This window comes from Dermacentor silvarum, chromosome 4, assembly GCF_013339745.2.
Source record: "Dermacentor silvarum isolate Dsil-2018 chromosome 4, BIME_Dsil_1.4, whole genome shotgun sequence".
NCBI classification, from domain to species: domain Eukaryota; kingdom Metazoa; phylum Arthropoda; class Arachnida; order Ixodida; family Ixodidae; genus Dermacentor; species Dermacentor silvarum.
The window spans coordinates 978,495-993,172 of record NC_051157.2 but is presented as its reverse complement, the minus strand read 5'-3'; the positions used below and the strand labels follow the sequence as shown (position 1 = coordinate 993,172).

Genomic DNA, 14,678 nt, shown 5'->3' with positions numbered 1-14,678 from the left:
TGGCAAAAAAAAAATCCAACCCATCTAATCCAGTTAGAAGTTCATAGTGCAAAATGAAGTAGTAGGAAAACCCTATACATGCTATTTCGTGAACTGCAGAGCTGCTCCTTACGCTGACGAGGTTGTTGGGTGCCCTAGTGGTCCTAGTCTCATTAAGCTAGCCAGCGAATGCCGCATTCCGCAACTAGCAACACTAGACTCTCCATCGTTCTCCTCGGCGTCAGCCGCTCTGGCATTGCATAAACCTACAGTCAGTCATGACTTTAAAATTTAAGCAAGGAGTGCTAGCACAAAAAGTATTTTCAATTATTTTTAATGTAGTGCTCAGTCGAAGTGATGCTGGGTATTTTGTTGATACCAGAGAGCAATGCAGAGTGCGAACGGCAATTTAACATTGTGAAAAATACGAGGACGCAGTGCCGCTCATCCATGTGTCGCTCGTTCAAGTCGCTGGGAAACGTCAACCTCACAAAATGTGAAAGAAATGGAATTTCTTACAATCAGTCATTATCTGAATAATTTTTCAACACCCGCCGTGGTTTCTTAATGGCTTTGGCATTGCGCTGCTAAGCACGAGCTTGGGGGATCAAATCTCGGCCGCGGCGGCCTCATTTCGTTGGCGGCAAAATGCAAAAGCGCCTGTGTGCCGTTCATTGGGTGCACGTTAAAGAAGCCCAGGTGGTCCAAATTAATCCGGAGTCCTCCACTACGACGTGCCTCATAATCAGAACTGGTTTTGACACGTAAAACCCCAGAAAGATGTAAATAAAATTGTAATGAAGTTCATCTGGGAGTACTTAAAATTATCACCACCGGGGGGGGGGGGGGGGGGGGGGGTTACCGACTGACACCCCTCCCCTCGGTCGGAAGATCTCCAGGATTTAGTTTCTCCGAACTTGGCAGGTATGCCATTATTGCCATTTACTGCAAGATACACCCAATGAGGTGCACAATTCTAAAAATGGAAATAAGAAGACAGCCTTGCGCCCCACTGAACTGCTACACTGCCACACTTGTGATGAAGTTTAAATAAAACAACAAAAGAATCTTCGGCGTGTGCAAGACGCGACTTCTTAGAAACTCACGTGACAGCCTTTACATAGCTGCCTTCTGGGGGGATATTCTGTAAGTGTCCGCCTAGTGGACATGCCCATTTCGTCTGCTGCTGAAGTTCTGATTGGCTGGGCTGGGGCACTCGCGAGCAGGAGACAGGCACTGCCAGCCAATTGGCACTTCAGCATCAGACAAAATGGACACTTACAGAATACCATTCGGATTTTCTTTCGCTTCCAATTTCCACTTGGCTCGTCGCAGTCAAGCAGCATGTGGCACACAACACGCTGTGTGAACTTGGCCTTCGTGGCCTCCGAGATTCGCCAGCCTGCATGGCGCACCTCAGGAAGAAGGAGAAGTGAATGCACTAATCTTTCGCACCGCCATGCGTAGCTATGCGAGCAGGTGCGGGCACAGCCTGGTCAAGGTCAGTTCACATGGTCGAGGCTGAAACCCAGTTCCAAGCCAAGCAACAGTGACATCAATTGCGATTGAAGCAGAACTACATCTCGCGAGGCAAAACACTAGTTGATGAAAATTGTGCATCCAATACGTCACCAATGGAAACATTTGAAAAAGTACAGTCAATGCCATTAGAATAGGAAAATGTGAAAGCACAGGCTGTTTGCTTCCATCCACGAATAATTATGAGTACAAAACTGTGCAGGCTTTCTTAAGTTTGCTTGTGGCAATGTGTGCTGAGATATGCCGACATTGTATTAACGCATTTAACATTGTAATGTCGTCAAAACTCTTCTATGCGCAGCCATAAAAAGTCATGGCAATATGTATAGTATTAACCTTATAAGATTTGATTAGTGATTTTATTTATTAGCTACCTTTTCACTAAATAATATGTTTTGGCTATGTCTTCAGTACCAGAGAAAAATTGCAGGTGGCATGCGAGCTGTGTTAGTGAAGATTAAAGTGTGGTTTTTGTTAATTATTTCAATGTAATGTTGATTTTGCCTTAACACTGAAATAGCAGATGGGTGTTGGTACTAAGCACACATGGATATGGTACTTCATTCAAAATCTGGGTGAACACATTGCTCTGAAATCATGCAAAACTCTCAAGGCTCATAAGTGTAATGCGTTGAACGTGCCGTTATAGAATGAAGCCTATGAATACAGATGGGTGTATTCAGGTTAGATTGTGATGTGATGTTGTGGCGAATATTCTCACTTTATTTGAATATTACCCTTCATTTGTATTGTTGTGTGCTCTGTGTATGCGATGTGATGTGAGCCAGCACAGTAGACGACTTGTGCAGCAAGCCTCGAACGGCAAATGCTAATTTTCACAACGAAGCTCTCTGTGGCTGGGATCCAGGGATTTTTTCGTGTCCGTCGACAGAAAAATATCATCATCAATGGCTCATACCCCCATAAGTAAGCAAAAAATAACGGCACCAAAATTCAAGATGGCGACAACAAAATTCGGAATTTTATGGCACATCGTACAAAGCAGCATACGTTTCGATAAAGAACAAGCTCAAAACAAGTATGCGAACCACATAGTTGTTAAGGCGCTCCTGATAACAATGCAAAACACGTAGCGCACCCCACATACATTTTCTGGTAAATACAGTGTAGACCGCTTATAACGTAAGTCGCCGGAGTCGTGAATATCTGCACTATAAACGGTACCGCACTATAACCAAAACAATTTGGTTTTCAAGCCCTGCACGTATGCAAAACATGTAGACCAAGCAGCCGCGCATACCTGAGAATCGAAGCGTGTGACTGGGAGTTTTGCATCCGTTCAAATTTACGAACGTTGAAAGGTTTATGTCCAAGTACCCACGATCTTCGCATGAAGCAGACAAAGTAATAATTTTTTTTAAATTGTCTCAGTTTCGCCTGAAAGGCGAAGCATCAATTGCGATAGCAAATTAGTAGAGTGCTATAAGGAGTAGAGATAGTAGTTTTATCGACTGCATAATCTTGACACATTCGCTTACTAACTGAATTAACAAGCGTGGTGTCAACACGCACAAGCAAACATGAATAGACTCGATGACCGCAGACAACCACTGTCAAGAGGCGGGCGTCGAGAAACGCGGCCGCCGCAGCGAGCGAAGGTTCGTGCGGTCTATCGCTTCAACGGAAACTGAGCGGCGTAAGCACAGCGCATACAAAGGTCAGAGCCGCGTGGAGATCACTTTCAAGATACGGTGCATGCGACAACACCGACAGCCGGCACAGGCACGAACGCATTTGTTGGCAGAGTAGAAGCCCCCCTCCCTCCCTCCCGTGCTGCCTTCCCGCTTTGCTCCTTTCGCGTGGGAGATAGCGTCGTCTGTTCCCCTTGCGCCCGGTTGCAAGATACGCATTTGGTGCCGCAGCACAGCGTCGCCCACTCTCCCTCCCATACCCCCACAGCCTTTCGCGCGATAAAGTCGTGTTTGCTCTCCGCTGTGTGTTTGCTCTCCGTGAAGGCGCGCGTACCCCGTGCGCTTTCACTCGCACATACGGCACACGGAGAAGATTTTATCGCCCTTGGACTCATGCTTCTCCTCCGCATCGCCCTCGTTGATCTCCTCTCCCATCGGTGGGCGCGCCTCGTTGAGAAGCGTGCTCGTTACCGCCCTTGTCGTGGAGATTTTCCCACGGAAGCCGCATTATAACCGGTATTTCGTCTCACGCCGCTGCACTGTAAGCGGTATGCGTTTACATGGAGTTCCATGGGAAAATTAACGGGAGTCTGAAAAGCCCGTACTATATCCGGTCCTGCACTATAAGCGGTTACGTTATAAGTGGTCTATACTGTATCACTGTTGCGCAAGCTCCCGCGGCGACGGCAGCTTGCTATGTGGGGAGTGGCGAAATATCGGAAGCCACGCCCAACTGCGCGCCTGCCTGCGCTGCACGCCATGCAGGCAGGCGCGCAGTAGAAGTGAATGCACTCATTTTTCACACTGCTCTGCGTAGCCATGCAGCATGGCACGGCACGAGCAGCCAGGCACACATGAATAGACTCGATGACCGCAGACAACCACTGTCAAAAGGCGGGCGTCGGGAAACGCGGCCGCCGCAGCGAGCGAAGGTTCGTGCGGTCTATCGCTTCAACGGAAACTGCACAGCGCATACAAAGGTCAGAGCCGCGTGGAGATCACTTTCAAGATACGGTGCACGCGACAACACCGACAGCCGGCACAGGCGCGAACGCATTTGTTGGCAGAGTAGAAGCCGCCCCCCCCCCCCCCCCTCCCTCCCTCCGTGCTGCCTTCCCGCTTTGCTCCTTTTGCGTGGTAGATAGCCTCGCCAATTTTCCTTGTGCCCAGTTGCAAGATACGCATTTGGTGCCACAGCACAGCATCGCCCACTCTCCCTCCCATACCCCCACAGCCTTTCGCGCGATAAAGTCGCGTTTGCTCTCCCTTTTAGATGCCACTTTCTCCTGTTGATTGAAAACTTGCTTTTACCACATTCCTTGCATCTTCAGAATCATAGTAAGTGTACAGGTGCGAAAAAAGATTAAGAATTTTCAAATCTTTAGTGAGTTTTGTCAAGTTTACAGAATGGTGGACTCCACACGAAAACTCCCTACATGAACATCAAATATGAGAACATCAACTATCTCATGTATTGAAAGCTTGAAAAGCACTTACAGTTAACCTGCTTATAATGAACCTCCATATAACGAATTCCTGGATATAACGAAGTTTTCCTATTCTCCGCCCTTACTCCATAGAAGCACATGTATTTGAGACCTCTACGTAACGAAGTGGCAGCGGGAGACCCCCTCGAAATAATGAATTTTCCCCGCCGACAACCTAGAGATTTCGGCATTTTTGCGCGAGCAGCAACCGGTACCGGCAGAATGCGAAGCGGTGGCGTTGCGCTTGGCGTGCTCGATTCACGGTGACTGCGAGCGTGCGCGGGGCAGGCCTCCATCCCTCGAACCGGCGATCTTGCTGCTGCGGGCGTGACCGTTCCCCCTCCCGTCATTCAAACCTGATCCCGCCGCTGGATGCAGCTGGCCTAGCCCGCCAAGCCGGCACTCTCCTTTTCCAGTCGATGTTGCCGAAGAAAAAAAAAATGTTTTTCTGTTTTTTTTCCCAACGCACTGACAGCGCTTCTCTTTGGTTACTGGGCAAGTCTCTGCGCTTCACTTCACTAACCTGACACTAGGTAGCTCCCGTAGCTTTGACCGTGTGCTGTAGTACACGTGCTCAGGCATTAGTCTTCCAATTTAGTTAAACAGCGAACGTTTCCAAGTTTATACGGCCGATAAAACTACTACCCTTACTTCATATATAGCTGTCTGCTAATGTGCTATCGCAATCAACGCTTCGCCTTTCGGGCGAAACTGGGACTTTTTTGTTCATCATAACTTTAGTGTATTGGGAGTAAATCTTGAGCAATAGTTGTATTTCTGTATGAAAGCATGAGGTGCGTGGTACTGTAAAGGATATTTTTTGCTTTTTTCTCTGTTGGTCACGGAAAACGGGTGCGGTGCGCGTTACTATCGAGGGCGCGTTAGAATCGAGTAAATACGGTAAGCGTTTCTTTTTTGAATTTTTGTGCCGAACCTGCATATAACGAAATCCTCTTTATAAAGAAGGTTTTCGGGAATTTCGTTGCATCCAGGTTTAACTGTATTTAGCCACTTGCCTGGTGCATGACATTGTGAAAAACAATGAAAGAAGTGAACCCACAACAACATACTGACCCCAAGCAATAACACCCAACCTTCCTACTCATTTTTCTAAAACATTTTGCGCATGTTATCCAAAATTGCAGCACAGTTCCAATCATAAGTGTCTCAAGATATATGCGACACATTTTAAATATCATTACTTTCATCAGTGCTGTTGATGCACTATCTTGGTGTACACACATAACGTCTGAAAGGGTTAAAAGAGAGGTCAGTGGAGATAGTGAGTCGCTGCTTGTGCCACTTGAGCGCAGCTACGTGCGGTGGTGAAAGATCAATGTTGCTCAGTGGCACATTCGACACGGTGGCGCGGAAGTTTTCAACTGCCGCTGCGAACGAGTGCCGAACCCCGCGGAAGGCAATGCACTCGGCACGCAGTAGTCTGGTATTTTTTGCTTTCGGAGAAGAATCTAGTTCATCATATCTATTGGCAGGACAATTTCACTTTGTTAAAAACAAGGATTTAAATACATGGATCTCTATGGGGATTCTAAGGGGAATTGAATTTACTTTGTTATATCCATTATTTCGCTATATCCTGTTTTGTTACAAGGTTCGAGTGTAGCCCGAAACAAGGTTTCTTCTGTTTGTCCGTTCTATTTCGCTGCAGTTTAGTCATTGTGCCATGCTTCATGCATTGTTTAATTAGCACAGCATATGCTACTATGACAGCTCTTTGTGTGTTGTTATCATGTCACTCGTGCCTCACAGTCGGTTATGTTCCAACTCTTGTCGTACTCTGCTGACTTAGGTTTGGCGATCTGTCAGTGGCGTTATTTTGTTTCTTCTCCCCGTCATAAACTTTTAAAAGCACAGCAAGATCTAGTGCACCTCCTTTCCCAAATAGCCGAATAGCAGCAACACACTCAACGTAAACCTCGACAGATAGCTCTGCTAGCTGAATCGTGGCCTCTCGACTCATCCAGGTTGGTCACTGCACGGCCTTCTCCATCTGTCAGATGTCTTGACCACAACAGTAGCGCTTCTGCCATGCGAAGCAGACAAACTTGGTGCTCTTTGTATTATCGTCACACGATAATTACAAATGCTGCGGCATATTTACTATTGCAGACCCGTCAAGCACGTGGCGACAATTGTCATTCCCCAAATTGTGGCATGCGTAAAGTTGTGCACTTTGTAAAGTATAGGGTTCATAAAGCACAGACATTGTGAAAATGCCTGGCTGCCTCAATACTGCAATGCTCTGCACTCAAATTCTACATACACTCTTGTCAAGGTGTCAAACTTTCTTAGTTGATGCCACCGGGGAGCCTTTGTAACGGCTATTGAGCTCAACACAATTGGTTGTCATCATTGTTGTTGTCGTTGCCGGCACTGCCTTTGTTGACGGGCTGTTTTGTACAGATGTTGGAGTTTAGGGTTTTTGGAGCCCAAGGACTGATGCCTGCTGATATTGAAGTTCTTTATTTCCTTTTCAGGCCTGGCACATAGCCTGCTTCAACTGCCATCAGTGTCGTAAACGTCTCGAGTCAACAATTCTCTGCGAGCGAGAGGGAGAAATCTACTGCAAGACATGCTATGGAAAATACTTTGGTCCAAAGGGATATGGCTATGGCGTGGGCTCTGGCACCCTGCAGATGTCCTGAACATATAGCAACCCACGTATTCTGGCCATTAGCTTAGTTTGTTGAAAAAATAACATTTGTGCTTAAGGTTGGTAATGGCCTTACTATATTTTTCATGATATTCTCACTTCATCTCAGTGGCAGCTTTTGTTGCGATAATTTGCAACCTCTTTTTTTTTTCTTTCTTTTTTGTCTGGTAATATTAATTTAGTAAGAATAACATCATTTTCTATTTGTGCGATTTATTCTAACAATGTCAGTTCAGAGTGTAAGGTGCATATTTGGTGCTAGCTAACTAGATGGCAACATGAAGTAGGCAGCCGCCGTGGTGGCAAAGTGACTTTGTGGTGTTACGCCCGAGGTCGCAGCATTTCATTGCTTTTCATTGGCCACGGCATTTCAGTAGGTAGGGGCACGTTAAAGAACCCCAGGTAGTCAATAATAATCCAGGGTTGCCCACCACGGCGTGCCTCATAATCGAATCTCGGTTTTGGCCCGGAAAACCCCAGAATTATTGTAATGGGTGAGCAAAAATGTACCTTGACGGGGCACGCAACGCTACTTTATTCAGCTCGTATTGCAAAGTGTATTTGATGCACCCGAGTGCTTACTTTGTTTGAAAATTCCTGTGACAAGGCTACCTATCCAATTGAGGCTGTGTGATGGGCAGTCAGTCCAAGCTCTCTAGCTATCGGAAAAGAAGGTTTCCTCTACCCTCACCAATATTTGCTTGTCTTCACTCCTGCAAGAACTGTTCTGGCACAGTGTTAATGCCACAACCTGCTTTGATGTGGTCTAAACTGCTGTTACAATGTCAGTGCATTTCTTTTCATTGGTGTTGATTGTGCCCGAGAGCGACCAGCTGATTGCGATATGGACACTCCAAGCGAATTTTTTGCGCTGAGGTTCGGTATATATTTAGGTATATGGAATGCCATGTGCTATGCCATGCTATATGCGATTTATTCGGGTTATATTGCTGCACCTTTCTATCACTACAGTTGTTCATACCTGGTCTTACATCCTGACAAAATTATACCTCAGAATAAACATAAATGAAATTGCCCGATGGCAGGATTCAAACAGAGCACAACAGCTATTTTTTTACTTAGTCAGCTTACATTTACTTCAATTCAAACTGCCACTCCGAGTCTTGCACTTTGTGTAATATTTTAACGTGTTGCTATTGCATTCATTGCTTTGCCCTTATGGTGAAACTGTGATATTTTTTTGAGGGCCTTTAAATGTAGGTTAAACTTATTTTTTCTCCTAAGTTTTAAAGCAGCACCTTCTTTTGATGAACCAGTGAGGCACAAGTAGGGTTTTGAAATCAGTTTTCCATTCCTCAGTGTAAAAGCTAAAAGCACCTTTGCAACAGTTAAATCGGAGAGAGGCACTGTAGCCTTGACTCGCAGATGCTCCCACACTGTGCAGGATTGATTTCAGTGACCTTTGCCAAGGTCAGTTAGTTGAGAGAGAAAGGCAATGCAGTTTGTATGAGACGTATGTGGCACTTTGGGCACTTGAGAAATTCGTGTGACTATGTGTCTGAGCAAGCCACATTTGAAAAATTTACTAGAAATAGTCCTGTCTCATGTTAGACTGAAATTTTGAAACACAAACATATGCCAGACCAGTTGACGAGCATGACTTGTCAATCAGAAGACCCGTCTCACATAACACTTGTGAAGGCAGGTCAAGGAATAGAGCATCCATATGTGACAGAAGGGCTTGCAGGTTATTGGCAGCTTTCCATTGATAAAGAGGCATCCTAGAAGGCATAGCAATGGACATGTGGTGCCTTGGACAAAGCATAGAAAAAAGGCGGCAGGCTGAAATAAAAACCAGATTTATCCTGCTACATCAGTAGCTGCCAGGAGCGTCTTCTGAACCCTGGCACCTTGTTGACACTCGTGTGTTCAGCCTGGAGAGTGCACGTCTGATCCTTTCATGTTTCGTTTAGTGTGTACTTTCTGTATGTATTGATCCTGAGCCAATTAAGGCTTTTGAGAACTATACGCTGGTTATTTATTCATTTTGTGTCATTCACATGCAAGTTGCAAAGTGTTAAAAGCAGTTGTTGCACTCATGCCATTGTTGCTTTGTTTAGGTGATATGTGTGAGTGATGCCTCCCCCCCCGCCCCCTTCTTTTTTTTTCTTTTTTTTTAATTGCAAGTGGCTTTGATGTTGTTTTGTACAGCCAAGCGCCTTTACAACGAAATGCCCCCAGTAATCCTTTGTTATACATACCACTTTGTTGCAAAAATCATCCACCGTATGTTTAGCCAAAGAAAACCTTGAACGAGTGAACTGAAGAGATACTTCACCAATTTTCTTCAACACAGTTGATCCGATACAGACTGCCCCAGCAGTCGATTTATGGCAATGACGTTCAAGCCATGGTCTGCAGCAAAAACTTGCGAGTGAAGCTAGGGACAGCTAGCAGGATGTCGAATGCCTGTGTCGAAATTCTGTCTTCATCATTGCTGCCTTTTCCTGTTTTTTCGACATTGATGGCGATGCCATCAGTGGGGGCACCGCAGTTTAGTGGAAGCGCAGCCATGTGCATTCCATGTAAAGCAACAAATCAGCCATCAGGGACACCTAAATTTCTTCCTTGTACGGGCAAATTCATTGTAGTGGTCTTAAGGCCTTTATAAGGGCGTTTACATTGCACATAAAAGATTGGCATTCGGCCAGGACATGTGGAATCCTTTGTTGTACAGGTCTTTTCATTGTGGAGGCATTCGACTGTAGTACATTACAAGAAGCTATTCTCCTAGCACCAATTATCGACATTTATTCTTTTCTTGTTGAAACTAGTGTACGCTCTCAAAGAATCAGGACTAGCCATGTTGTGAAACTGTCTAGTTTCTTGTTTAGTGTGCCTGTGTGCAGTGTTGATTCATTTCAAATGTGTGGGCAAGAAATGTTTAGATTTGCCTACCTGGTAATGTTCCATCTTTTCCACAGATCAACAGTTGCAACCTTCTTGGATAAGTGGCGGTTGTGTTAGACCACACCTGCGTAATGAAAAGCCTTGTTTTATTTCTCACTTCCATCAAGTTCCACGTGTTCAGCATACATTTATGTTCAGGAGATTGCTGGTAGCAACTCACTTTCTTGTTTGCCATATCTTTTACATTTACAGTTCAGTTGACAGCTTAGATGCTACAATTAAACTTCATTGCAAACATTTATTTAATTAATTCGTAATACTGTCAGTCCTGTCGTGCTATCACAGGAGTGGACCAAATATTGACTACCGCCATCATTATTCTTACAGCATTAAAAGGATACAAATTGCTTGTACATAACTTGGGCAATGCTTTGTTAATCCGAAAAGACAAAAAAAAAAGAAAGAAAATATTAAAATAAAGCCAAATAATGGTAATAAGGACAAACAACACTGGCAATTTGTCAAAACTGCAATGCTCTTTCACAAGTGTGTCAAGCACCAATGAACTAAAAACAGAAACCAGTAGAAAAGCCATATTTATCCAGCAATGAAATATGCTACAGGTTATCATTCAAAAAAGTACAGCTCTATCTTTTCCTAAAGTATCGAGCAACATTAATATTACTACAGCATTGGGCAACTCATTCAGCTCTTTAATAGCTTTAGGGAAAAAGCTATGCCTAAAACAATCATTTCTTAACACCGGCCTTGAAATATGCACATATAGTAACAATGTCTGAAACTCTTTTTTCCTTAATTTGTATGCATCGTGATTAACTTGTCAGAGGCAGATCGATAACCCTTTCGGACATTGTGTGTTCACAATTGTGCATACCAAGGTAGTGCAGCAAAAACCACTGATGAAAATGACGATATTTAAAACGTCTCTCAAACATCTTGGAACTGCTGCAAATTTCTATAGCATATGTAAAGTAAAATGAGCTCGAATGTACACAGCTGGTTGTTTGCTCTCGGTGTCAGTAAGCCGTCTGGTTGCAGGTTTAGTTTCGTTATTTTTTTTTTTTTGCAATTTTTTTTCAAATAGCTGTCCAAGTATACTAGACATCATGATGTTCCCCCTGTCTGACATTCCTGCAGAGAGTTTTTTGCATAGAGTCCACACTCAGTACACTTGACAAAACTCTGAAGGATTGAAAATTTTTTCAATGGACAGAATCAGTTGGCTTCTGAAGGGGATTAAACCTATCACTTAGTTCGTGGTTTTTTATTTTTTCGTTTTTTCGTTGAAAATTGCCTTACATTTATCAATGAACTTGAAAAGGCCGAGAGGTCAATGTTCAAGGTGTACATGGAATTACGCACGTCGCACAGCTGTGAATTACTTTTCTTCCTGTGGTCCATTCTTGTCGCATCTAGGCCCACACAACATTATCAAGTTTCAAATCATCCTATGTGGTGTTTAATTTCTTCTTAAGTTTAGCTCCTGCATTGCCTCATGTCCAATTTCTGTGCAGCAGTGTGCAAGTATGAGGCCAGCAGTACTTCTCGAAGTTGCACATTGGTGTGTGTCTACCATTATTGTGGTAGACATTTCATAGCCAGAAGTAAAGTTTTACTGCAGCACCAGGACATTTGTCGCCCAAACGAAGCCGCAAGTCTGTGTAGATGACAGCTTTGAGACAGTTGGGGTGTGAACAAAGTGGCAGCTCTCTGGGTTCCTTTTATGGGCTGGAAGATTGTCAGCAGTGAGCACTGTAGGTAGCTCACAGCTTTTTGCCTGCAGTGTTACTTGTGTTCTGCTATACATATTGTATGCCAGTCACTGGAAACCTGTTTTATGGGGAAACAGGATGCACATAACACTGGAGCAGCCTGAAATTTTAAGCACTGGCACAAATACTATAAGAATAGCTACAAACATGCATGGATAATATAGAAAGTGTTTCGATGCATGCACGTTATTGTGAAAAACAGGCTCGTTAATATAATGACCAGAGCTGGACCCGTAGAACACAGCTGCAAGCACAGTCGCAAAGCGTTAATGTTGGTGCATCAAAATGTTAGTACCTTTATAGTGCATTACATCGTGTCACTTGTTAAAGCGCACAAGGCCAAGAAAGCCTGCTTCTTCCACTGTTTTCTGCCAACACTGTAGTTGTCCATCGTTACTCCATGGTCACATTCAGTTTACTTGTTATGCTTCTGATTTGTCCAAAATTGGAGCATTCATGCATGGTGGGATTATACACAGTTGAATCTCCATATAATGAACACTTGAAATATCTAAAATTCTTCTCTGCACTATCTGCACGTAATGAATATATGCTTTTAAAGAATATCACATGTAATAAAGATAATTTTCATGTCGAATGCAACTTGGTTAAACAAGGTTCAACTGTATTTGACCTTGACCGTCTTCTGCATAATGCTTCTAAATTGAGTGGTTAAGTTGAATAAATTTTTAGCTTCTTATTGGCCAGCAACTACTTTTGATACATTCAGAATTAGGCATTTCTATGCAATTTAGTTGAGTTGTGCCAGTGTGGAAGCGCTAGCAGGTTGAAGCAGTTCCTGTAACCTGCAAACCAAGTTGTTAGCTTGATATTGTCATAGTAGTGTCAGTGAAGAAAAGAGTCGTAAAACTGTGAATAACGAAACAGACTATTTATTGGGCGAACCTATGCCCACAAAAGCAAGTTGCACTCAAAGAACAACGATAGCGGCGAATACAGTCTTCAGTTGTCGAAAATCTCATCTGCGGCTGCGGGTCAAGTGCGTCGGCTTTTATACACGAGTCATCGAAGGTTCCAGAATAATCGCTGGTGCCGGCGTGTTTCCCAGAAAGTACTACACAATTCGTGTTACGCATACATGCAATCAGATGACACAAGGTTCGGTGACAACAGACAGCGGATAATAGAACCACCGATAACATTCGCGAAACTTGCAATACATGTAGACGCGTCCTGCGCTGAGGGATAACATTTGTTAGACACGGAAACGCGGTCACCCGAGAAAGATAAACAAGTACACATGTCAATATAAAGCATAGGGCCATAGCACAGTGTCGAAGAAACAAGTTCTCGAATAGTGGCAGCTGTCATGCATGTTGCTTGTGGAACTGAGATTTGCGATGCTGCGCTTTAAATTGCAATGGAGGATGTAAGGTGGAAGGTTGGATTTTTCTCAAGTATTTTCTTAGATTGTGATAGTTAGGCTCCGACATACGAAATTTGTGTTTGAAAAATCTCGGCAAGATTTTAAGAAGGATTTAGTGCAGAATGCATTGAATTCAGGTGTTAAGACCAGCTGTGCAAGCTAGTGCAGCCACATGACTTTTGTAGCAGAGTACAGAGCAGATGCATAGTTCTGTATCTTTCTTTCTGCACAAGTTCACAGCTATCATGAGCTTTTTGTTTTCAGTGTCTATTTATATTTGTGGTGAAGTCTCGGTGTGCCAATCGCACCTGCTCTTACATATACAGCCAAACCCGGATATATCGAATCTGAAGGGGATCACAAAAAGTTCGATATCTAGGTAATTCGATATATAAAATAAAAACAACAATTTTCAAGGAGATTTTACTGCTGTTTGTTATCCACAATAATTCGTTATATCTGGGTTCGACTGTATTTATGCCACTATGTGCCATATAGGTGTCTACTTCAGGCATTTAAAAACTTGAATGAGAAGCACGGTAAGCTAATTCATGACGCCTGTGCAAACAAAGAAAATGTGATGCTATAAGGTATGATTATTTGTTATAGGCCATGTAAGAGAAGTACATAAAAATGAGTGATTGTTCAAAATGACAGACATACTCCTTCAATTATTCAGAAGCCCTAATTATAGTGAGCTACTCGCCACGTGTTGCAAATGCATTTTTAATGGACTGCATGCATTCAGTGACACTACTGTCTGAATGCCAGCCACCGCACCAAACATGCACTTGAGAAATAATTCTCATACTGTTGATGGACCAGTGTAACTTTTTTCTGTTATTTTTATTTTTAGAAGCGATGCTTTTTAGATAAAGTAAGCATGTGTCTATTCTCTATTCCAAGAATTTATTGCATGTAGCAAAATGTTGCATTATGGAATTCACAATAAAGCTATAGTTTTGTGGCTTCTGTGTTGTCAAATGTATCGACAGCAGTGGCTGTTATGTAGCAAGTTTCCTGGAGGTCTGTGCCTGCGTGTGTGTATTTCATTAGGTACATGAACGAGAACAGGGGAGATGCCCGATGTATTGTTAATCACGACCATGTGAAGACAAGGAAAGCATAGGGGAATTTATTGGTCGTTTTTAATTCAAGTGTAGAAATGATAAGGTAAAGGGAAATGAGAGCAGATTAAAAATACACCAGTATGCGAGTTCATAACACAAAGTTGTTTGGCATGACTGAGTGGGCATGGCAAGTACTGCAGCAGGGAACCATGAGATTTAAATTAGT

At 43.6% G+C, this 14,678-nt stretch overlaps 1 protein-coding gene across 1 annotated transcript in view; it reads left to right on the top strand.

Moving 5' to 3' along the window:
- Positions 1–14,349, top strand: part of LOC119449333 (cysteine and glycine-rich protein 1) — a 35,856-nt gene extending 21,507 nt beyond the window's left edge. Inside the window, exon 5 of the mRNA XM_037712502.2 lies at positions 7,156–14,349. Within this exon, the coding sequence (XP_037568430.1) occupies positions 7,156–7,323 (168 nt within the window). The 3' untranslated portion in view covers positions 7,324–14,349. The remainder of the gene's footprint in view (positions 1–7,155) is intronic.
- Positions 14,350–14,678: the final 329 nt, after the last annotated feature.